This window comes from Mangifera indica, chromosome 16, assembly GCF_011075055.1.
Source record: "Mangifera indica cultivar Alphonso chromosome 16, CATAS_Mindica_2.1, whole genome shotgun sequence".
NCBI classification, from domain to species: Eukaryota; Viridiplantae; Streptophyta; class Magnoliopsida; order Sapindales; family Anacardiaceae; genus Mangifera; species Mangifera indica.
Window position 1 is genome coordinate 650796 of NC_058152.1, and position 23702 is coordinate 674497.

Below are 23702 nucleotides of genomic sequence, written 5' to 3' on the forward strand. Positions count from 1 at the left end.
AACTGGGATCATGATTCTATTGTATTCTTCACCTTTACTTCCATCACCAACAGCTAATTCGGTCCATGCAATGCACAATTTCAGTTCCATAAAGTCAAATATTTGAACCCACCCACTTCTTATCGTCTTATCGTCGACATCCCAAACCCATCTTTTGTTGTTGTGTTTATGTATGTATATATTTGATAGCGTGAACAATTTTCTTCCAATCTCAACCAATCCCTTATAACTTCAAATCGACTATTTAGCATCATTAATCACATTCAATGAAGGACAAATTCTTGTTCCAACTTTATGAAACAACATCATTCTAGTTTCAACGCTAAAGTTTGTTGCATAGTGATGATCCAAATTCTTTAAGGGGTATTCGAATTCAGGAGTGCAATTTTAAAAGGCAAATTTTCAAGAATATCGGTGGTGATAGTGTGTCGGAAATATAAATTGGGCTTACAATCTACACACTTATATACCACTTTCTTATATTTTATTTATTAGATGTAGGACTCTTTCTTTGAGTCTCCAACACCCCCGCTTAAGTGCAAGCACCTAGGTGGTTAAACCTGCCTCTTGGCTCAGTCGATTTTTGGCTGGATGCGTTGTCACTTGTATCCAGGAACACTTAGGCTATTAAACCCGCCGTTTGGTTCATGCTCTGATACCATGTCGGAAATATAAATTGGGCTTACAAGTATGTAGATTGAAACCATGTTACATAAAACCAATTGGCTTATGTTAAGGTTCAATCCACAACATTTATATACCACTCATTTTACTTAAGTTTATTAGATGTGAAACTCTTCTTTATTTGAGTCTCAACATAGTGGAGGAAGTAGACTGATATAATGAGTGACATTTTTTAACACGATTTTACTCGTTTATTCTTTTAGTCGAGCAGAGCTAGTATGTCATATAGATAGAAGCAAACTACTATAGTGGGTGTAGTATAAGTTTTAAGAATATGTTAACCACAAAAATAGAGTGAGTTAAGATTAGGAATTCAAATAGAGATAATAGAGTACATGCCACAAAAATAGAGTGAGTCAAGATAAAGAGTTTAGATGGAGAGAAAAACGGAATCCTTCATTCATTTTATAAACTTTTTCATTTTTAACGAAAATAATTTCCATTGTTTGCCCAAGGTTTTTTTCCCTTTGATTTTCTCACATAGATTTGAGTATTTTGCTACTTGTCTTCGCTGGGTTTCATAAAAGGCCAACGGACTATTTCCTACCGAAAGTATCTTTTTATCTCAAGTTTTCACTTCTTAATTTTAAAAATTTTGTTTACTCACCTATGAACGGTTAAAATTAACAAAATTCTAATCTCTTAAAATTTTATTTCTTTTCCCTCTCAAACTTTAAAAACTAACAATTTTTCCCATAGACCAAGTTTTAAAAAATAACATTTTCCTCCTTAGGGTTTAGTTTTCAAACTCTGATACTATCTTTGACACTTCTCCAACGACATCTTTTTTCTCTTCCTCCGACAATCACTCCTTCATCATCTCCTCCTCTGGTTGACAATCATAAACATAACAGAAGACGATGTTTCGTTGAGGAAGATGATTTCGTCTTCCTTGATGAAAATGAGATCTCTCGTCTTTGTTGGATCTCATCTTTGTCTTCCCTCATGAGGACGAATAGTTTCGTCTTTCTAACCAAGCTGAGAGTTATTTTCGACATCATCCAAGCTTTTAAACGAGAAAAGTTTGGTCGTTAAAGGGAGAGGATGCATCAGGAGATATTCATCAACGGCGATGACATCGGATTTGGCTGTGGAGATCTGGAAATTAAACCTTAGGGGGGAATGCCGTTTTTTAAAATTTGGGTTAGAGAGAAACTTTTAGTTTTTAAGGTTTGGGGAGGGGGGAGGAGATTAAATTTTAGTTTATTTTTAATATTACAGATAAAATAACGATTTTACTCCTAAAACTGTTAATTTTAACTATTTATAGGTGAGTGTTTCGAATTTTTAAAGTTAATAAGTGAGAACTTGAGATAAGAGAATACTTGGGGTGAGAGTAAGTCTTTTGGACGTCGTAAAAAGCTTATTGACTTATGACATGGTCCCTTTCAACCTCAAAACTTGCACTGCAAGGGATATCACAGATTTTTTGAACACCATAGACTTGAATTAGAAGCAGAATTGATTGCAGTTTTGTGCATAATTTATGAGATACATAATTTGGTATGAAAACTAACTAAAAAAGTGATCTCTTTTTTGGAGTGGGATGATTAGAGGGAATAATTGGCAGTTATAATGATGTTGATTTTCATCAATTATCATTCTTTCCTTATGAAATATTGTATAAATCATTCAACATGGCCATGATTCTTTGTCAATTTAATATCCAAGAGTGCCTCCTTATATCATCTAAAAAAAAATCTAACTCCTGGATAAAACTTTGATTGTGCCAACCTAGCTATCAACCCAATCCATCTTCAACTGTAACATCATGTAGAAGTGTATAATTTAGTTTAAACTATAAAATTGGATCGAATCATTTGAAAAATATAGTTTGATCTGGGTTAATAAATTTTAGAAAAATGATTTACGGTTTAGACAATTTTCAAACCGTTAACCGTATCCTTTTAAAATACATATATAAAAATCTATTTTTGACATAATTTTTCAATAAATAATTTGGTGTACCATTTTTTTGTATTACTTTTTTTATATGTTTATTGTATATGTATTTCATATATATTTTATATGTTTATTTCATATCCTAAAAAATTATAATTCAATTATTATTATTTATATATAATATATTTATAAGTGAATAATTTTTAATAGGTTTAAATCAAAATTCAAATCGTATTTTTTTAATTTGGTTTGAAATTAAAATGTTTAGTTTGGTTTAAAATTTTTGCAAACTACTTTTTTTTAATTTGATTCGAAAAAGTTCTTATATTGCATCAAAACGGACTATACATACCCCATAATTATCATTTAAAAAATTTCTAGAAAAAAGGTAAAAAAATAAAAAACACCTCTTACAAAATGGAAATCACTGCTTTCAAATATAGAGACCAAAGCAAAGCTTGAGAAACCCACAAAGTGGGCTTCACAGCATTTTGAGACACAAGTATGAAAGTGGTGTTAGTAGAGTTGGATCCTAATCGGATTGACTCAGTTTACCCAAATGTTTAGCTTGAATTAATTGAATTTAAGCTATGATACCCCTAACTTGAGTTCAAATTAAGTTGACTCAAATCCAGTAAATTATTAAAAAATCATCAGTGATTGTGGATTCATTTTTTGTAATAACTTTTCTTTTTTTTTTGACAATTATTCTTCAACTGTAGTTATCAATCTTCTTTTTTTTCAACGTTTTTCTATCACTTTTCTAGTGTCGTTATTGTTAGCTTGAAATAGACTTCATAGATTTAAGTCGACCCTTGTTCAAACTCGGTTTGCTTCAAATTCATCCATGTTTGTTATTTAGTTGACTTTCTCTTATTGAATCTTAGAATCATTACCACATACAAGTAAGCAAAATGCAAACACCTTCCTATTACTAATATGAAAGCATTGTTTTGCGTGCTAAACATTCAAGTAAGATGGATTAGGAAGTGGGTTGCTTCCTATCTGGATTTTGTCATCTTTCACCAGCCAAGGCAAATTCAAATTAACCATTATGTCATCCATGATCATCATGTCGGTGCTTCTCTCTGCTCTCCAAATCACAGTAACCACCACATGTGAGATGAGACAATTACAAAAATGACCACAGCTAAACCATACTGAAGAGAAGAAGAACAAGGGTGGATTCTTGTCGAGTCTCCAATGGCCAAATTTGCCAACCATGAACTTGCAAATGAAGCTGCATCAACAGGCCCTGACCCTTGTATTGGCTCATCTGCTGTTTCTGTCCCCTTCGGAGACGAACTATTTGACGACTTTGAACTGCACAAAAGAAAGAATCGATGTCATATATATGTCATCTCACATCGACAAAGTATATAAAAGATGCTATGTACTAAACTACGGCAAGATACAGAAAGTATACCTTGAAAAAGTAGGACAAAATGTAATGGTATAATCAGCACCGCTACAGGTAAAAGTACTGGTGGCATCATCATACGCGTAGCTATAAGATTTGGGACACGCGGCTTTGAAAATGGTTGAGTACATTGACGGTTTACAGATGGCAGGTGAATTATACGCGCCGCTGCAACAGTATTCTGGCCTTCCAAACGCTTCACAAGCGCTTCTACAAGCGGCTCCACCCGCCGCTCTGAGTTCATTTGGACAGCTTCGGCTCAAGTCTATAATACAACCAGTGGTGGAGCATGACCCTGATCCTCCGCGGCCTTCAACAATCATCGGCAAGTTATAGCCATCAACAAGACTCACGTCGTAGAAGTCTTGAGAGCCAGACCCAAGTGTGAACTCAGCCAAGGTGGCCGGTGGAGTTGCTCCGGCTCCGTCGCATTCGACTTGGCCGGAGCCACAGTCGGCTGTGGCACAGCTGCCGTGGCCTGAATCGTCAAAATCACAGCCCGTTCTTCCCCAGAAACGGCCTGACCAACCTGTCGGCGCCTGGAACGAACGGGAAGCGCCTTTGGGGAGCTCAAAGCCAGTGCTGTCTAATTTTGGACTGCCCAGAATCCCGGGCCACACTGTGTAATCGCATTTGTTTATAAATGTGAATGTGTTAGCTTTAACACCTGCAAGATGAATTAAATTTCAATCTTGAATAATTCTAAAAATTAACATAAAGTTTTCAGCTTTTGTATTAACCTTTTGAAACGAACAGAAGAAGATTGAGACTCAGGATGAGCAGTTGAGCAGAAGAATGATAATGGTTAGTGAAAATCGCCATGTCCAAGAATTAATGTTGATTAAGAATCAAAATAGAAGAAAACTAAATTAAAATTCCCTTTTTCTTCACACTCATAAGAAAGAGTGGACAGAAGAAGAGAGAAGGAAGGTGAGGAATGGGTTAGCGGATAACCGGTGGTGGTGGGGAATCTTAATCATCGCTCTCTGTCCTCTCTTTATAATATAATGAACTTCAACTTCAAGCCATCACCAATTCATTGCACCATTGGGCTCCCTTCAACTTAGGTCCACACACCTACTAACAAGCCTTTGGTTTGAATTGACAAAAAATTTGAATTGAATCGAATCGAAATCGAGTTAAAGTTTTAGTCGAATAACTTAATTTAACTTGAGTAATACTATATGTATAAATTTATTTATATAATCCCAAGTGATAATATCTGATTGAATTATTTTGAAGTAAGAAAAAAATTATAATAATCACAACCCCCAATCATAAGTTATCATCTTAGTTTATATAAAATTTGTTTATATTTATAGTTTTATTCGTTTTATTTTGGCTTGAATCTCACTCTGATGATATGGTTTATCTCATTAATGAATTATTTATCACTTTAGTGATACTATTTATCTTGTATATAATATTATTTATTTTACTAATAATACTATGTTTCTCACCAATATTTATAACTAGCTTGAATTTAACTCAAATTCATCATAATAAATTCAAACTGAACTCGAGTCAATTTACATTCGGGCTCGATTCGGCTCAAATCTAGCTCTACATATTGTTGTATTATTTGTTTTTTCCTCTTGAGTTTCCATCCTATTAAGAACATTAAGGGGCGTCTGGTTTGAAAAATATTTTATTATCAAAATTGGAAGATTACCTTGAAGATAGATTACTTTGAAGATTATTAAATATAAATTATCACTATGTTTGATAAAATTTAGTAAAAATAGGTAGATATAAATGCTTATTGTATTTGATTAGAGGTAATAAAAGAATATTAGTATATTATTTTACTTAAATACTCTTGAGTATAATTGTTCTAAAATATTTTTTATATTAATTAAAATGAAATTATTTTTGTCTTAAAAAAATCAATAAATAAGAATATAATTATAATAAAATCAAAATTATTTTGGTAATTTTTTAATACCTAAAGTAAAGGTAGTAATCAGATTATCTCTTATATTACTTGTCATATCACTATTAGTAATAAAAAATTATTGAAATATTTTATTATTTATAAATCAAATAAAGTAATTTAAAAAATAAAAGATAGATTATTAGAGTAATTTTTAATCACCTTTAACCAAATGCCTCCTAAGTTGAAACCAACAACTAGACACGTCAATTGAGCGGGTCAAATGGAGGCCCGACATGAAGCACGAAAAAAAGCATGTCATGAGAAAGTCCGACCTGGTATTGTAGCGTGTCGGGCTAGGCGCATGGGTCTATTGGGTCAGGCCTCAGGCTTTAATATTAAACCCATGGGTTGGCCCGACCTGGCTCGCTACTGTTTAAAAATATTTTTTTTCTTTTAATTTTTGCTGGCAGAAGCAAGGCTTCTGCCTTATGTTTTCTTCTACGTCAGCAGAAGCCTTGTAGGCAGAGAGGGAAGCAGCAGAAGCCTTGGCCTTCAATTTTTTTTTTAATTTTTTTATATAAATCTATTTAATTTTTTTTTTATTTTCACTTTCATTTACAAATCTCTCAATCTCAATTATTTTATTATATTTTCAATCTCATTTTCTTTCATCAATTACTTTCAGAAAATATCTAAATTCATAAATAATAATTCTTTGTATTTATAATTTTATTTTTATTTTAATTTTATCATTACAAAATATTATAAATGAATTCAATCCATTTGAATATTATCATAGTATATATTTATTTATGTTTTATAATTTGAAAAATAATTTGTATTTAAAAATTTTAAATAATTTTTTTAAATATTTAAAGTCCGGCCCGGCTAATTTAAGACCATTTTTATATGGGACAGGCTTTGGGCCTTTATATATTAATGGGCCGGCTCGGCCTGAAAGCCCATTACTGTTTGGGCTTTGGGCCCTACCCGATCCGACCCATCGACACCTCTACCAACAACCCATTGAAATATTACATAATATTTTAGTGTATAATAACCCTTGTTAACCTTGATATACGGATAATTTTTTAAGAATACAAATACATATAAAATAATATATAATAATATAATAATATATCCGTATTTATATATATTATTAGAATATATAATATTCCACATTTTTTAAGTTGAAACTATTTTGTGCCTTAAAAAGTATGATTCTTTATTTGATTTAGGCATGAAAGTAAACAATTGAAGAAATAATGAACATGGAATAACATGTCCATGTCCTAGCAAGCAGATGTAAACGTATTCAGTCCATGACCGACAGTGGAGACTCGCCGGTCGTTCGATGGCTCGATTGACAGGGACACATCGGGTTCCATTAGAAGAGGCTGGCAAAAATCGATTTGTAAGTGATGAAGTTGTTGAGAAAGAAGAGGCAAATCGCATGGTTCTGTGGAGATGTTGTACTATAAATTTAATCATGTTGGATGAAGATTCGATCATTTTGATATACTTTCTTTCTATTAGTAAGCATCTTTTCTCCATGTAAATGGGTCCGTTTATCTTTTCTTTTTTCACAAAGTTCCTTTTAATTTTACTAATTTTTGCTTTGGGGAATTTCTTTAGATAAGTTCCATTTCTACCTACTTTTCTGAAATTTTCTTTCATTGATTTTTGTTTTCATCTTTGTTTACAAAGAAATAACTTTGTACATTAGCTTGAACTAGACAGAAGAGTCAAGCATGGAATTAGAATTCTAAGACACTTAACCGCCCAAGAGAGATTTGACTGAGTGATTGAAACAAGTTTTGCCTTATGCTTCCAGCTTCTTCATTGGGCCAGCTAGCAGTGCAAAGAGTTTTGCCGTCGACCCTACTTTTAATTCCAACCCTTCTTATTAACTCTACAGACAAAACCAAATCAAATCTTACCCTAAAAGTCATGAAATAGCTATGTGAAAGTGGGAGACCCACTATGGGTAGAGCAATAGGTTAAAGTGTAAAATCTGAGCTGGAGAACCTAAGTTCGACTCTGCACTCTCGTAAACGGATTTGAGTTGGTGGGCTGCGGAGCTAGTGTAGGAATCCCTAAAGGTGGGTTACTGGACTAGTCTGAGTTTATGGTCTTGATGGTTAGACTCTACTCCAAGTGGGTTCCTCAATAAGAAAACGATTATTTGAAAGAAAGAAATTGGAAATCAAAATAACCAGATTGCCATAGTGGATCATCTTCTTCATCCTGCAGAAATTTTCTGCAACTTACTTGTATTGCTTGTATTTCAAGGCTTCTTCAGTGATCGTGACACAACATCTGTTAAGCATTTAACATGAAATTTCAGAATCAAGTAAAATCCTTTTAAAATTAAAATATAATGTGTTGATAACGCGATGAAACTTATCAGAATTCTAATTAAGAATTGAGAGTACGTATCAGTAAGGAGACTATAATCGGCACTTCTATCACCATCCATATGCGGTGTAAAGTAACCAGTGGATAGCATTTTTAACTTTGTCTTTTTTATAGGCATCAGCTCGTCCTCTTTTCCATTTTTTTCTGCATTCATGGTTTCTTTATTAAAGTTTTGCATCAACACAGTGATTTGGCTTGCATTATGTGTATAAGGATGAAAAATGGCTCACTCTCACATAAAATTAACTTATATCTACTTTAGCGCCTTCCTATATGTCTACATTGAATAGGGAGGTCCTGGTGGTAAATTGTCAGACAAATCTCCTTAGGGTTTATCAACTTGATAGTCAAGCTTCGCTAGGAGTGTTTCAATCCAAGTCAAGCAAAGTTTGAGATTAACTCGAGTTTGAATCAAATCTATAATACTTGATTCAAACTCGTATAAGTTGCTATATATAATGTCATCAGAGGTCTGTTTACGAGTAAATAATCTCATCAAAGAGATAAATAGTGCCAATAGTTGATAAACAATGTCACTAAATGAATAAATAAATCAATCTTAAGTTAATTTATTAAGTTAAAATTTTAGTTCCAATTTGACTCATTCAAATTGAGAGGTAAGTTTAAATCAAACTAGCTCAAATTAAAAATCTATCTCTAGGCTCTTCCCAAAAGGGGTTAGCTCCGTGAAGTGGATTCCTTGTTAAAAAAATTAATATATTTTTACAAAGGAAGATTATGAGTTTAATATGGAAAATCAGAGGTGAATTAGGGTGATTTATAAAGGAGTTCGAAGGACATATTTCTAAGGTGGAAGCAAATTTTGATTGGAAGAGGCAAAGTTGTGCTAAATGACTTTAGCATTAATTTGCCTTATCAAGATATATTTGCTTCAAAGTGTCTTTTAGCTTTGATTATTCTTAAATATATATTTTAACTTTTTTTCTTTATCCTCTTAAATTTGTCTAAGAATATTGGAAATGTACCCTATTTAAGTGAATTTACATGTTCTTTCTTTCTTTGTAAGCTTTTGAAGCCATAGAGACAAAACAAGTTGAACCTAAATAACGGCCAACTCGTGCACAACTCTCTGGATTGGTTTTTTTTTTCATCGAAGAAGCCATTGGAAATCTACCAAAAAGAAGAATAGGGGTTGTCAAAGAAGATGAGATTAATAGTGAAGATTGTTAACTTGGGTAAACCAGTAAAGTATTTATTTAGTAAAAAATCATGTTAAATAAATGAATACACAAAATATGACCAAAGGTATTGTAGAATCAAATCAATGACACTTATGATCTGACTCGAGCTAGTGCTACCCTTGCTCAATTTCATCTCATTCGAGCCGAACATCAAGCTGGCTCAAGTCCACCTCTAATAAAGTTATGCAAGGAGCTTCTTCAAAGGTTCTTTGATCTAGGCATACGTGACATGGAAGTCACTTGCTTAAAACTGTCCTGAAAAATTTAGCATGTGGACAGGACAGAAAAATCAATAAAGCTGAAACGGTACAGCAAGTAGCTTGGAAAAGTTAGATTTTATGTATACTTTAGTTTCAGAATACGAATGAGATTATAGCTTTTGTGCTATAAAGCCCTGAAAATTTGTCGCACTTGTGGACTTACCTCACTGATTGACAGAATTTCTCTGTTTAAACTTCAGCTTTCAAGACCACCAATAGCCATGTGTGCTTTTTGTAGCACCCCATCAAGGATATATAAATTTTGCTTTTAGAAAACTTTGATTAGTCTAATCATATTATCTATTTATAGCCACCTTGATACGGATATTCCATTAGTAAAACAAGTGTTTCAGTTTGAGGAATGGTTGTTCCACCTAAATTTTAGAATCTAGGTAGAATGTCGAACGAGTAGAGAAACATTTTCATTCTCTTTTGAATGACCAGGGCTTAAAACCCCGTAATGGGCGTTCCATTATAAATACCTTATACATGCAAGTTATATTAAGTTTTTAATAGAGTTTTAAGGCGTGGCATGGTTTTTTACTATTCTGCATTTGATATTAAAGAAAGCTTTCGATATCTTTTGTTCTACTTGTACTGAAAACTTCAGTGTTGCTAGAACAAGCAAGCATTCCACCTAAATCTTAGAATCTAGGCGGAATGCCGAATGACCAGAGTAACATTCTGTTCCCTTTTGAATAGCCAAGGCTTAAAGACCCATAATTAATGGGCATTTCATCACGGATATAAATACCTTATATTTGCAAGTTTTATTAAGTTTTAAAAGGTTTAAGAGTGTGGTTAGGGTTTTCAATTCTTGAAAGCTTTTGATAATTTTTGTTCATTTTATGCTTAAAACTTCAGTATTAATGATTTTTTCACTTATTACCAACTTAAAAGAGTGAACCAGTAGTTCAGTTTTCATAATCTATGGCGTGGTTTTTTGCTTTCAAGCGACAAATTCACCTGAATTGTCAAACAAAAATGTAGAATGCCCTCTACAAACTTTCTCTGAAATTTTTTACCGCACATCATAAGAATTCACAAGATCAGTAAAAGCTTGTTTCTGCACAATAGTTCACAACTTCACATGTTAACAGTTTGTGGTTTGAAGTGATGTTTAGCGGCACTTTCATTGCTGGTCCTGACCCCACCTCAATCTGCTGCGTCAGCTTATCCTGAAAAGCTAGCTTGAGGTGAATCTGTCAGGAAACTCTCACCATGAATGACTCATTGAAAATGGACCTGAAATGGGAGATTTATGGACACAAGCAAAGAATCTTTGTATTTCAAGCAAAACGTCTGAGAAAGTATACATGAATTTGACACTATCTGAGTGATCTTGATGTCCACAAGGATATATGCCAAGCCTTCCAAACCTGAGATTTGTGTTTTGAGTTGATTCTTACTTCTCTGCATCGTATTAAAACCACAAAATTTACGAAGAAACAATATAACTATACATGTTTCTAGATCTATAAAGCTTTCAAAAATAGATGCATTGAAGTGACAAGTTTTTCCCTCTTCAAACTTCCCTAACAATGACTTTCAAAATAAAGTTGTTCTATTATCTATTCAAAGAACATATTTAATTCACATATAATAATTAATTTTAACCTCATTAAAAGTTTAATAACCCTTAATGTCCATAATAATATTATATTAAGTTTATCCTTATTGATCAAATTAAACATATTTGTAAACTGTAATTAGACTATTTAATTATTTCATTTTTATTAATCTTAAATTATAATTAATTTTAGGAAAGTTCCTATCATTTGACACTAACCGGCAGTGATGCGCATTAGTATATAAACCAAGCCTTCCGAATTTGATATTTCTGTTGAGTTGAGTCTGAGGCAGGCAGCTCCCAATATTATATTAAAATCATCAACAACAATACAAAAAATGGCTTATGTCCCAGAGTTTTAGGTTTGAGTTATGATATCACTTGTTACGACTTGAAAAGTGTTATTGTATCTCTCGTATTCTAAAAGCGAGCTCAAGGGGTTGTTTTCTCTCACACATATGTATCTATACTAAACTTAATTCTCATATGAGATACTTAACACTTTTTACGTACATAAGATATATTTGTAGTCATTCAGGTGTATATAGAGTCCAAACATAGAATATGAGTCATAACTATTATGTGCTCATATATTATTAAATAATTATGAATGAAATTTATGTGCTCAAGGGGCTTCTCTCTTTTATCCGTAAAAATTCTTTTACAAAGTTTGTAAGTGTTAAGTCTTTTTGTATTGAAGTTTAGGATTGATCCAATATATCAAAATAGAAAAGAAGTATTTTTCTTACAATTCTATTATCATTATCTCTTGAAAAACAGACATTATTCAAATTTTTGTACACTCGATTTAAGAAGGGAAATTTATTTTAAGGAAATGTCAATTAGACAACCCTCATTGTTCAATCCTTAGTTTGTTTTAAATTTTCTTAATTGGTTTTCTCTTAAGCATTATTGAATGTTCTCCCACTCAATCTTGAGGTCAATGTTGTTATTTTTGTAGCTGTAATAGAGGAAACATTAGTAAAAAAATTAAAAAGAACTGGGTCAGAGGAAGGAGACGCAGTAAACAAGCCATAAGGAATGGTAGAGGAATGGATTCTTCAAGTTTTGACCTTTTCATCACCGCATGAAAGGGAATAGAGTTGTTGAAATGGAATAAAGTTTCATTTGGACGGGCTCAACCATGATTAGTCCAGAATAAAAAATACTTCATCGGCCCAGAATTAACCAGACTAATAAAATATTAAATTTTTGATAGAGAAATACAATTTAAAAAAATTATTAGATTAAACAATTATATTATGAAATATATTTTTATAATTACCCATTAATAAAAATATAATAATATTATATATATGTATTTTTTATATATAATTTAAGTGTATAGATAATATATTTTGTGTAATTAGATGTTACGTTATTTTTAATTCAAAATCATTTAATCACATAAAGACATATCATTTATGTACTCAAATTATTTTAATTTTTGTAGAGTATGCACACCCTGTTTTAAATACCTAAATGAGTATCATGTAATTAGATATTACTTTATTCTTAATTTAAAATATTTTTTATTTGAATTAAACTCAAACCACTTGTAATTTGGGCTTGTTAAACTTATACTAAATTTGAATTGAATTATTTTTATTCAAATTAAATTCGAGTTCAAAGATGTTCGAACTTAGCGTAATTCGTACCTACTTCCACTTACGGGTGTGAATCTATCTTCAATTGGCCAGAAGGAATATATACAAAAAGAAACTAATGTGTACATGAACTCATCATTTCTGGATTGGCATTACTAGGCGGACGGCTGCCAAAGATTACACGTAAATTGATAACGATTCTACCTTCCACTTGCTGTTTAGTATTGAAATAAGAAATCAAATATTAAAAAAAGGCTTCAATACGCCAGCGCCGAGTCACTGTCTCTGTCTTCAACTCAACAAACGTGACTGCTGATGTATTTCTGACCTGAAATTCACATAAAGAATTCCCAGAACGGCATCTTTCAATCCAGTTGAAAAAGATAGCAGAACCAACAATGCGCCATGTTGAATCTCTGAAAGACCGAAATCCCAAGCCCAGAATGTGAAACGGGAAGCTTATGAGATGGTTGAAGGCAAGGCTGAAGAATTGGAAAGTTACATGAGTTGCCACAGCTTCCAAATTGCGGCTGAAATTACGACGGTGGCAACGAAGGAAGTAGGAGTTGTTGTGGGTCCAGAGGCGGCCATTGTTCCGGCTGATGGTACATTAGCAGCCGCAGGGAGTTGGCCGTTGGCGGACTTGACACTGCACCAACAAGTCACAATCATCCAGAGACATTGAAATTCGTCGCTGAAAATAATTATATCCAACGAGGACGGTGCTTAATTTTAATTATTGAAACACGTCATGAAAAATGTTTTTTTAAAATCAAACCTGGGAAGGAATATAATCAGACAAAGGAAACCCCCAACTCCAACCGACCCAATCAGAAAAAAATGCCACCTCTTGATTGAATTTCAATAGATGCAAACCCAAGTATAAAATAGGTGAAGTTTACCTCAAACTCATAATAATAAGTTCTAATTGAATTTGAATTGATCAAACAAAAGGTTTATAAAATAAATAATATTATTCGTAAAATAAAAAATATAATTAATAAAATAGATAATATTATTAATAGTATAAATAAATTAATAACACTATCAAATGAAGTTTAAATCAAACCTAAGTTAGGTTATCAAATTGAAACTTAAGATTCAATCAAACCCAACATTAATTCGAATTAAATTATCTTGATTGGAGTTTATCTCTAACTCTAACAACAATCTATCATAGATTTATAAGTAATTTAACTTAAATTTATAAGTCGATATAAAATTTACTTATTTATTTATTTAGAATATTACTCTTCTTATTGATAGTATTATTTATTTCTCTTATGATTTTATGCATCTTATTGAAAACTATTGAATAATATTTATATCAATTCAAATTAATTCAAATTAATGGGAAGCAATATAACCGAAGGTACTCGAACAAAGACGCGGTCTAGAAACCCCAACCCCAACCCACCCAATAAGAAAAAATCTTGGATGGCTACGCTTTGTCAACTCTAACACCAACCTTTCACACGCCCACAGCCGTATTTTGCTTGCTTGTTGACAGTAAATTTCAAACAAAATTGATTTCGAATTGGAACATCCGGTGTAAACAGAAAAAAAATGTTATGAATTTGGAGGGCTTACCTTGTATTCGGGTTAGGACAGAAAGTGATGGCATAATCGGCACCGGCACAGGTGAAGGTGCTCGTTCCATCATCATAGGCGTAGCTGTAAGCTGTAGGACACGCAGCTTTGAAAAACAAGGAGTAAGAAGATGGCTTGCAAGTATCCGGCGTTGCATAAGCTCCACTGCAGCAATATTGCGGTTCGCCAAATGCTTCACAAGCGCTTTTACAGGCCACATACTCGCCGTTCGCGGCGTCAGTAACCTGAAGCTCAGCCGGACAGGCATTGTTCAAGTCCACAACACAGCCAGTAGCAGTACAATTCCCTCCATTTCCGCCTTCGGGTGTCACCAGCATGGGAAGGTTATAGCCGTCGACAAGGCTAACATCATAAAAATCCAGCCCGCCAGCACCGTTCAGGGTGAATTCAGCCAGGGTGGCAGGCGGGGTTGTGCCGCCACCAGAACATTCCAAAGTGCTAGAGCCACAGTCACCGGTCAGGCAAGTGAATTTGTTAGTGGTGGAGTCCTGGGAGCAGAAAGTGCGACCCCATAAACGACCTGACCAAGAAGTAGGCACAGAGATTGAAGTCGATTGGCTTGATTCTAGGGAGAACCCTGTGGTAGAAAGTTCCGGGGTTCCAGCTCCGGAAAGTATCCCTGGCCAGACTGTGTAGCTGCACTTGTTTGTTATTGTAAACGTTGCTGATAATATTCCTGTAAATAAAACACAAATCAAAATCAATCAACCAGAACCTGAAAATGAAATACATCACTGATAAAACCAGAGATGATTCTGCTAGAACCTGAGGGCGAATAGAGAAGATTAATGGCAAATAAAATGACAGACAACTGTAAGGGTGCCATTGAGAGAAGTTGCTCCAACTTGTTGCTCTCTGTATTTGGAGAGAGCTGGGCCTGGAGGCTGGAGCAATCCTGGAATCTTGTTATTTTCAGGAATATGTGTATTTTAAAGACCCTGGAGAAAAGCGGGGATCATGTGCAGATCCACATGGGAAGCATGGTGATGTGTGGCATTAATTTATTGGAATTTGGCCAACCGCCCATGTTGGCCAGCCACATGCAAACACAGATGAACCGCCTCAGTTAGGTCGGCTACTGTGTATCTACTACTCTTAAGTTTCTTTGGAGAAGGGAAAGATATCTCGGAGTCAGAACAATGGCAGACTCTGAAACTATTTTAATAATTGAAGGTAAGGATTTTAATAGGCTTCTCGTGTTCTACGAGAGAGATGACTCATTCGGATTCAGAGTGCTCTGAATTTGATTCCTCCAAAGGATGGCCTCAAATTTACATATATGTGTGTTTTTTAGAAACCAGATAGGGATACAAGCGTGGGGGCATTGATCACATGGATGTAGTCAGAAATAGTCAAAGATGCGGGTAGTTTGAGTGTAAAGGGGCACCAACTCACAGGATATCATCAATTGGAAATTGTTGGAGACATATCCTAACTGATGAAGAGTTTAGGGTTGTTTTTCTTGATAAGTTCAATACAAAAGGAAACCAATAACTCTAAATCCAAAATAATGTACGAAAGGACAACCTCAAGAGCTGAGATTCTTAGAACTACCAACAATTCTGTTGTACCAAATGTGAAAGCATGTGAAAATTAGTGAATATGATAATAGCTCGTGTCTCTTGAAATGAAAGAAAAGGCTCCTTATTGTAGTCTTTTAAGCCATAAAAATAGGCTAAATGACTATTTCCCATCTAAGGATTGGGGAAATTATATGTTTTTATCCTTTTGATTTTGAAAAAATTATTTTCCCACTTCTTAATTTTTGAGATAAAAGTTAGTAATTGATAATATTTGGGTCTACTTCACAGTTAGAAGATTAAGGATGAGGATAAAATTTTATTTAATTAAGTTGATTAGTTTTATTAGTATAAACCTGAATAATTGATTGTTTTTCTTATAAACTCTTCAATTTTTGGTTATTTTTTATGATACCTCCCATAGCGTGTAAGATTAGATTTGGAAACGGTATAATTTGTTTCTTATAGGATTCTTCCGTATTAGTTTTTAAAATTATATATATATATATATTGGTTAACAAAGAATCCTTATAATGGTCAACTATGAGGAGTTTCAAACTAACACCCATTGAAATAAACGCCTCATCTTTGCCATTGGGGAGCTTATCTTAATTTATCTTATCTTAAATTTATAATTAGATATTTCAAGTATTATTTAATAAATGTAACGATGGTGAAGTTTTTGGGATTGATGGAGGGAGGAGTGGATGATTGCAGCTGGTGAACTTCCCAACTACCACCTACAAAAATGAGTAATGCAGTCCATGGAGTATACACAAACCAATTCACTAGTTTCAGCTTAGCCTGTTTACTAATCTAACAGCAGGTATAATTAGGAAGGGGTGAAAAAAGATCAATTAATTTCATCACCTGAATAAAGAAAAAGAAAATAATGTGGCCCCGGATAACAGCTTTCAGTTGTTCTTCAGAACATGGGATACCGTAGGGCTTTCCAATTTGAATTTAAACATTTCAAAAGCCCAAATTTAAGGCCTGCTTTTTGTGATTGGAAAACTAAAAAAGCTACAGTCAGAGTAGAATTGGCTCAAGTGAAATCGGAAAGAAAAAGAATTATCAAAGGAAAAAAGTTCCCTCGATCCTAACAAGCCCTCAACTCAAGTTTAGCTACTGAGAGTTTAAGTTTTACTTGTCTTAACAAAATATAGATTCAAATTCAAGCCAGTTCGACTCAAATCCTTCCCTATCTGAGTAGTATATAGATTCAAATCCAAGCCAGCTTGACTCAAATCCAAGCCAGCTTGACTCAAATCCTTCCCCAACTGAGTAGTATTAAGTGTAAAAGGAATATCAAGGAAATATCTGGATCTAATAAAAGTCCTTCAAGATAAAATTTTCAGAAGTAAAAGCTGGTACTAAAAAACCAAATAATTCGAAGTAAGCATTAATACAATTCCATGCTCACACGTTGAGAAAACAACACTGATACAAGAATTTGATTATAGGCTTAACAATAGAGAATGGTTTGGTGATATTAATAAAAAATATACCATTCATTGCATGAGCACATCACAGGGCAAGCAAAAAAGAGTTTCAGCAAAAGGCAAGGAACAAGCTCCAATCAATTTCTGAATTATGAGGTAGCATTTGGAAGAAAGTTAAGAAACAGTTGACACCAATTTCAAGGGAGAAGATGCATACACCAAAATCCAACACAATGTTTCAGTCAAATTATATCACTCAGGTGACTGTCAATGCCTGGATTGAAGCACAGAACAATAAAACCATCCAGGGCAAGTAAAGACAGAGTTTCAGTAGAAGGCAATGAACAAGCGCCAATCAATTTCTAAATTATTGGGTAGCATTTGAAAAAAAATTAAGAAGCACTTGACACCAATTTCAAGGCTGAAAATTCATACACCAAAATCCATTACAATGTTTCAGTCAAATTATGACACTCAGAGTCTGTCAGCGCCTGGATTGAAGCAAAGAACAATAAAAACCATCTATATATAACCAAAACACAAATTCACCATTGAAGATAAGTGCCCGATTAGAAAATTATCAAAACTGGAAGAAATTTTCCTCAACAATCCGGTGGATGGAATCAGATTTCCTCCTATGTATAAACCCAATAAAAGTAGCCAAATATTAATCAAGAAGAAAGGGAAATAATAACTGTATTTACTAGTATTCATTAAACCTTTGTGCATTCCCTTGCGAAGTGCCCTGGCTTCCCGCAGTTAAAGCACGAACCACCGCCACCGCTATAACTCCCACCGCCGCCGCCACTTCCCTCAACACAGTCCCTCGCCAAGTGGCCTGACTTTCCACATGTATAGCAACGGCCAGTGCCGCTTCCCCTGTTTACACAATCCCTCGCTAAGTGCCCATAACCACCACACTTGAAACACCCACCTCCACCTGCACCGTTGTTATTCTGTGTACGTGGACAATCTCTGGCATAATGCTCGGGATTCCCACAGTTATAGCAACCACCGCCATTATAGCTTCCGTTTCTTTTGTTACTAGTACACTCCCTTGCCACGTGTCCCACTCCATCGCAGTTATAACAAACCACTCCACCAGACGCGAACCCATTATTGTTTCTCCTGTTATCGTTGGAACCTTTCCAGTTTCCGCCACGTCCACCGCCACGGCTGTAACCGTTGTCTTTCTTAGGAGAGTGAACTGGTCCGCCGCCGGGAGAAGTGACATCAAGGGCTTGGTATTTGCCGTCCGGTTCGAGCTGAACATCGAATTCGACGGGCTGGTTGTCGTAGAGAGTACGGTAACCGTCGGATTTGATGGATTTGTGATGGACGAAGAGATCTGCACCACCGTCATCAGGCTTGATGAAACCATAGCCCTTGATGTCATCGAACCAGGTGACTTTGCCGGTTGATCGCGTAAGTTGAGCCATTGATTAAAAAGCTAAGAGATGGATCGAGATCTAATACGAAGGGTTAAAAACAGAAACCCTAGTGAAAATGCATTTGCAGGCTTACAAGCAAGAAACAACTTTCAGGATTCCTTCTTTCTTTATTTATGCAACTCCATGGCCATTCACGGCTTTTGCGGTCCTGTGATTTGCTGCTTTACGGTATTTCACAAGAAACCGTGGACTCCATTATTATGCTTCTGAGTGGGTCCACTTTACTGAAGATAGACTCTAATCCAATATGTTTACGTTAAGTTTGAGCCTTTGATTTAGAATCCTATGTGCACATTGGGCCTTGCTCTAAGCCCATCTGTGATTGGTTTATGTTTTTGAATTGATTTGCTTTGATCTTAAAAATTAATTTGATTTTGTTTAATTTAAATTTATTTTATTATAATTCAAGTCGAGTTTAAATCATATGAGTCAATTCATTTTTAAAACCATGCTAAACTTGAGTTAAGAGTTTAGTTCAATCTAACTCGAAAGCTAAAAAACAATTTTATTCAATTCAAATTCGATTTACTGCTCTATTCACATTATGTCAAAAAAATATCAAAATAATATTGTTTTTTTAATTATTGTATAAAATTACATTGTTTTGTCAATAAATTGTGAACTTGAGCTATGGATCCAAATCGGAAACTCAAGCCAAACCCTATTTAAATTCGAATGGATGCACTTTACATAAAATTGACTATAATCGAATTTGTTTACATTAAATTTGAGCCTTTGATTTAGAATCCTATATGAACATTGAGTGTTCTAAAAACATCCATGATTGTCTTAGATTCAAATTGAATTAGTTTGATCTTGAAAATCAATTCGAATCAGTTTGACTCAAATTTATTTTATTAGAATTCAAGTAAAGTTTAAGTTAGAGGAGTCAATTCATTTTTAAAACCATGCTAAACTTGAGTTAAAGAGTTTAACTTAATCCAGCTTGCAAGATAGGGAATGGTTGATTCGATTCGAATTTGGTTTGTAGCTCTATTCACATTATATCAAATAATTATTAAAATGACATCGTTTTATTTATTATTATATAAAACTATATTGTTTTGTTAATAAATTGTAAACTTTAAGTTTTGAATTTGTGCTATAAACTCAAGTTACATTGAGTTAAACTGAACCAAACTATTTTTCATTTAAGTCAAACTTAAATCATCCGTAGTTTTGATCTATCAAACCTTTTTTAATCAAATTGAACTTTAAACAAGGGGTGTTGGAGCTTCACTCAATTTCTATTCACCCCCTGACTTTAGTATTATGTAAATAATTAACTAATATTATCATAATGTTGAATAATTTTGACAAAAAAGAAATGATAGATATTATATGTTAAGTTCGGTTGATGATAATTTAATATAAAGTATTAAGTGGACCCATTAAAGGATTATAAATAGATGGTAACCTTGATTTCCATGGAACAAAATTTCGATGGATAGTAGTGCATTTAATCCTTAAACTTTTGGATTTGAGTCAACTTTGATTGTGCTGTTGCACTCTGGCGGGGGTAAATGTGATTTCCAAAACATTGGGGATATTTTTGTTAACCCAAATCTCAGTGGTTTCTCTAATGTATCCTCAACAAGGTCCTCACTTTCTTTCTGATTTAGCACCAGAGTCTGTACTTTGTAGCCTTCAACGTCAATGGAAGAACAAGCAAAAAGCAGGTAGTAAGTTTTTATTTTCTTATTTCGTGTTTTGGTTTCATCTTGTTTCACCAATTATCTGATTCTGTGTTCAGGTATGCAGTTGTTACAGGAGCGAATAAAGGAATTGGGTTTGAAATATGCAGGCAATTAGCTTTAAATGGGGTCTTCGTTGTACTGACGGCCAGGGATGAGAAAAGGGGCGTTGAAGCTGTTGAGAAGCTGAAAGAATCTGGGTTTGATAATGTGATCTTTCATCAGCTTGATGTGGCCGACGCTGCTAGTATTCACTCTCTCGCAGAGTTCATCAGAAATCAGTTTGGCAAGCTTGATATTTTGGTATGATTTAAATATCATTTTCATCAAAATCTTTTGTCTCTCTTCTTGTTGTGTAAGATGGAAAAAATATTTCTTTGGTTAAACCTAGGGACATGTCATTAACCATTTTTTGTTTTATCTGTCTTCTGGTTTAAAATATCTGCCAGAGAATATATAGTGGCGTTAACACACCTGAATTTTTTTCTTTGTAGCTATCTTTCAGACTCGGACTGAGCATTGAAACGAGTGATCCGACAGGTTGAACATGGTTTAAATAAATTTTAGAATAATTTTCAAAACAATTTTCCTTATTTAATCATCAAAATTCAATTTGATTTAAAAAATAAAAACCAATATATGACTAAATGCATAAGGCACCCTTTTGCATAAAGTAAAAAGCGGGTATTTCTTTGTTTGAAGTGTAGAAATTGTTCAGGCTGGAGTTTTTACTCTGGTTTTCTTGAGGTTGGCCTAACAGCTGGACTCAGTGGTTTTTTTTTTTTCGTATTAGCAATTCCATATGGTTAAAACTAGTGTTATTACCTTATCTTTTGAATTATTTATTATTGAAAAGTCTTGAAGTAAATTAAAAAACATCCCATTTCTGCTTGCAGGTGAACAATGCAGGGATTGCTGGAGTCATGGTGAAGGTACATTTATTATGTACTAATTTTGTTTTATTACCCAAAGCAGAAAAAAATCAATTGTGATTGGATGTAATTTAGAAGAAACTGAAAGAATGATGCTGAATGCTGGACACTATTTATGGTCATCCTTTTCTAATTAAGAGAAAGTGAAGGTTTTAAGGTGAAGAAATGTATGGGAAACTAATATGAACCTTGATAAAACTATATCTTAAAGTTAGTTGTTGAGATTGGAGAATCTAAAGTCATATAAACTTCACACCAAAACTCTATACTTTCTAAACTTGGGATTGTGGCATCCACAGCCCCGATAATCATGCAGTCATGTTGTGCGCTAGCTTTCTATTGGCCCTAGGTGAATACTGCAATCACCCATGCCGCACGACAATTAGGAGACATGATGTTAGCTCTAATACCTATGATACAAATCTTGGGATAAACATACTCCAAATACTAACTATTAAGATTAGAAAGTCTAAAACTATATAAACTCCACATTAGAAGCTTATACTTACCAATGTAAGATACAAATCTTATACTTTGCACTTGGAATCGTAACAGAATCAATTGACAACCAATACTGCAGCTCGGGAAGAAATGTATGGGAAACCACCTCAAGCCTGCTAAGAATATGTTTTTGCTCATTATGTAGGAAGTAGTTCAAAGCAAATGGAATGGAAATGTGACTCAAAGTTATGAGTTAGCTGAAGAGTGCCTTACAACAAATTACCATGGCACAAAAAGAATGTGCAAAGCACTTGTTCCCCTCCTTCAGTTATCTAATTCACCAAGAATTGTTAATGTTTCGTCCTCCATGGGAAAATTGAAGGTAAACATGTATAAGTTTTGTTTCAATATTCTTACTTAGGATTAACAAGGCTGATAAATTCTACTACATGCTTTAGTTGATTTCTTGAGTTCTAAAACATTAAAATATCCCAGATAGTTTATTTTTCATAGGTTCATATTTCCAAATGGTAACAGGATATTGGAATCCTAGATATCAAGTATTCAAAACGTTATTTTAGCTTTGTTGACGATCATATAAGATATTTTGTTAAAGAGTAATATTATATACATTAACAATTGGTATAGACATGGATACAAATATTGATGTGTCATTTTATGATTTGATGTTACTTTTTCTTTAATTTAAAATTACTTAATTATCTGATAACATATCAATGTTTGTACCCATGTTTACATTCATTATTAGTGCATGAAGTATTAATGTTTGTTAAAATATTTTCCCTGAAAAGGTAGAACTTACATTTCTCATCATTTTGTTTCAGAGAGTAAAAAATGAATGGGCTAAACAAGTTTTAAGTCATACTGAAAACCTCAAAGAAGAGAAAGTAGATGAGGTGTTGAATGAGTATCTGAAGAGTTACAAAGAGGGTTCACTTGAAGCCAAAGGCTGGCCTGTTTCAATGTCTGCTTATATTGTATCAAAAGCTGCTATAAATGCCTATACAAGGATCCTGGCAAGGAAGCACCCAACTCTATGCGTCAATTGTGTTTGCCCTGGCTATGTTAAAACAGATATAAACTACAACACAGGCATATTAACTGTAGAAGAAGGTGCTGAAAGTTGTGTGAGGTTGGCTCTGATACCCGATGGCAGTCCTTCTGGTCTGTTCCTTTCAAGGAACCATGGGACTTCCTTTGAGTGAACATATATGATTCACTTTGTGAGGTCTATGTATAATTTGCAGACACCCCTTCTCATAATGGTCAGTTGACATTCGTTTGGTTTAGTGCTCTTATCTTGTGTTGGTCAGTTAAACATGAATTGAAAGGCCTCTATAGTATATGGTTTTGAAAGGCCTGTAAAATCTTACCGACTATGTCTGCTAGGATAACTGATAAATATTTAAAATAGGCGGTTTAAATTTTTTGTTTTGAAAGTTAAAAGAGATTTAAATATAATTTTTTAAACTGGGTTCAAATTTTTTGTTTCTGCTTCAAACTCGAACTTTGCCAAACTCGAGCAAAACACTACTCTGCTAGTGACCCACCACCCAACTTTTAGCAACCAAAGAGAATTATGAAGAATTTTTATCTGCATCTTGAGATAAATGCCTCAGATAAAAAAGGGCATGCAGTTGTAAAATTAAGT

General features: G+C 33.9%; 4 protein-coding genes across 4 annotated transcripts; 1 reads left to right on the top strand and 3 right to left on the bottom strand.

The window, feature by feature from the left end:
• Positions 1-3492: 3492 nt before the first annotated feature.
• Positions 3493-4988, bottom strand: LOC123198589 (thaumatin-like protein 1). The gene is made up of 3 exons (XM_044613300.1): positions 4747-4988; positions 4013-4673; positions 3493-3909 (listed from the first exon to the last, which is right to left on the bottom strand). The coding sequence occupies exons 1-3, from the start codon at positions 4826-4828 to the stop codon at positions 3687-3689; spliced, it is 966 nt and encodes a 321-aa protein (XP_044469235.1). The 5' UTR covers positions 4829-4988; the 3' UTR covers positions 3493-3686.
• An 8072-nt stretch (positions 4989-13060) lies between these two features.
• On the bottom strand, positions 13061-15977 carry LOC123198668 (pathogenesis-related thaumatin-like protein 3.5). Its single transcript, XM_044613413.1, has 3 exons — positions 15316-15977; positions 14530-15226; positions 13061-13588 (listed from the first exon to the last, which is right to left on the bottom strand). Exons 1-3 carry the CDS (start codon positions 15374-15376, stop codon positions 13438-13440), a joined length of 909 nt encoding a protein of 302 aa, XP_044469348.1. The 5' UTR covers positions 15377-15977; the 3' UTR covers positions 13061-13437.
• A 1938-nt stretch (positions 15978-17915) lies between these two features.
• LOC123198504 (cold shock domain-containing protein 3) lies at positions 17916-19144 on the bottom strand. The gene is made up of 2 exons (XM_044613188.1): positions 18232-19144; positions 17916-18147 (listed from the first exon to the last, which is right to left on the bottom strand). Exons 1-2 carry the CDS (start codon positions 18949-18951, stop codon positions 18136-18138), a joined length of 732 nt encoding a protein of 243 aa, XP_044469123.1. The 5' UTR covers positions 18952-19144; the 3' UTR covers positions 17916-18135.
• A 1318-nt stretch (positions 19145-20462) lies between these two features.
• LOC123198656 ((+)-neomenthol dehydrogenase-like) lies at positions 20463-23423 on the top strand. The gene is made up of 5 exons (XM_044613392.1): positions 20463-20642; positions 20717-20960; positions 21554-21589; positions 22236-22412; positions 22876-23423. The coding sequence occupies exons 1-5, from the start codon at positions 20620-20622 to the stop codon at positions 23254-23256; spliced, it is 861 nt and encodes a 286-aa protein (XP_044469327.1). The 5' UTR covers positions 20463-20619; the 3' UTR covers positions 23257-23423.
• Positions 23424-23702: the final 279 nt, after the last annotated feature.

Excerpts from the sequence above, each read along its gene's own strand:
- LOC123198668 (XM_044613413.1), bottom strand. The coding sequence starts at position 15,376 with ATGGCACCCTTACAGTTGTCTGTCATTTTATTTGCCATTAATCTTCTC. Across the intron at positions 15,227-15,315 it reads TCTTCTCTATTCGCCCTCAG|GAATATTATCAGCAACGTTT; the intron begins GTTCTAGCAGAA and ends TTTTATTTACAG. Across the intron at positions 13,589-14,529 it reads TGTCCTAACCCGAATACAAG|TGTCAAGTCCGCCAACGGCC; the intron begins GTAAGCCCTCCA and ends TTGTTGGTGCAG.
- LOC123198504 (XM_044613188.1), bottom strand. The coding sequence starts at position 18,951 with ATGGCTCAACTTACGCGATCAACCGGCAAAGTCACCTGGTTCGATGAC.
- LOC123198656 (XM_044613392.1), top strand. The coding sequence starts at position 20,620 with ATGGAAGAACAAGCAAAAAGCAG. Across the intron at positions 20,643-20,716 it reads GAAGAACAAGCAAAAAGCAG|GTATGCAGTTGTTACAGGAG; the intron begins GTAGTAAGTTTT and ends TTCTGTGTTCAG. Across the intron at positions 22,413-22,875 it reads CCTCCATGGGAAAATTGAAG|AGAGTAAAAAATGAATGGGC; the intron begins GTAAACATGTAT and ends ATTTTGTTTCAG.
- LOC123198589 (XM_044613300.1), bottom strand. The coding sequence starts at position 4,828 with ATGGCGATTTTCACTAACCATTATCATTCTTCTGCTCAACTGCTCATC. Across the intron at positions 4,674-4,746 it reads TCTTCTGTTCGTTTCAAAAG|GTGTTAAAGCTAACACATTC; the intron begins GTTAATACAAAA and ends TTCATCTTGCAG. Across the intron at positions 3,910-4,012 it reads TTTTGTCCTACTTTTTCAAG|TTCAAAGTCGTCAAATAGTT; the intron begins GTATACTTTCTG and ends TCTTTTGTGCAG.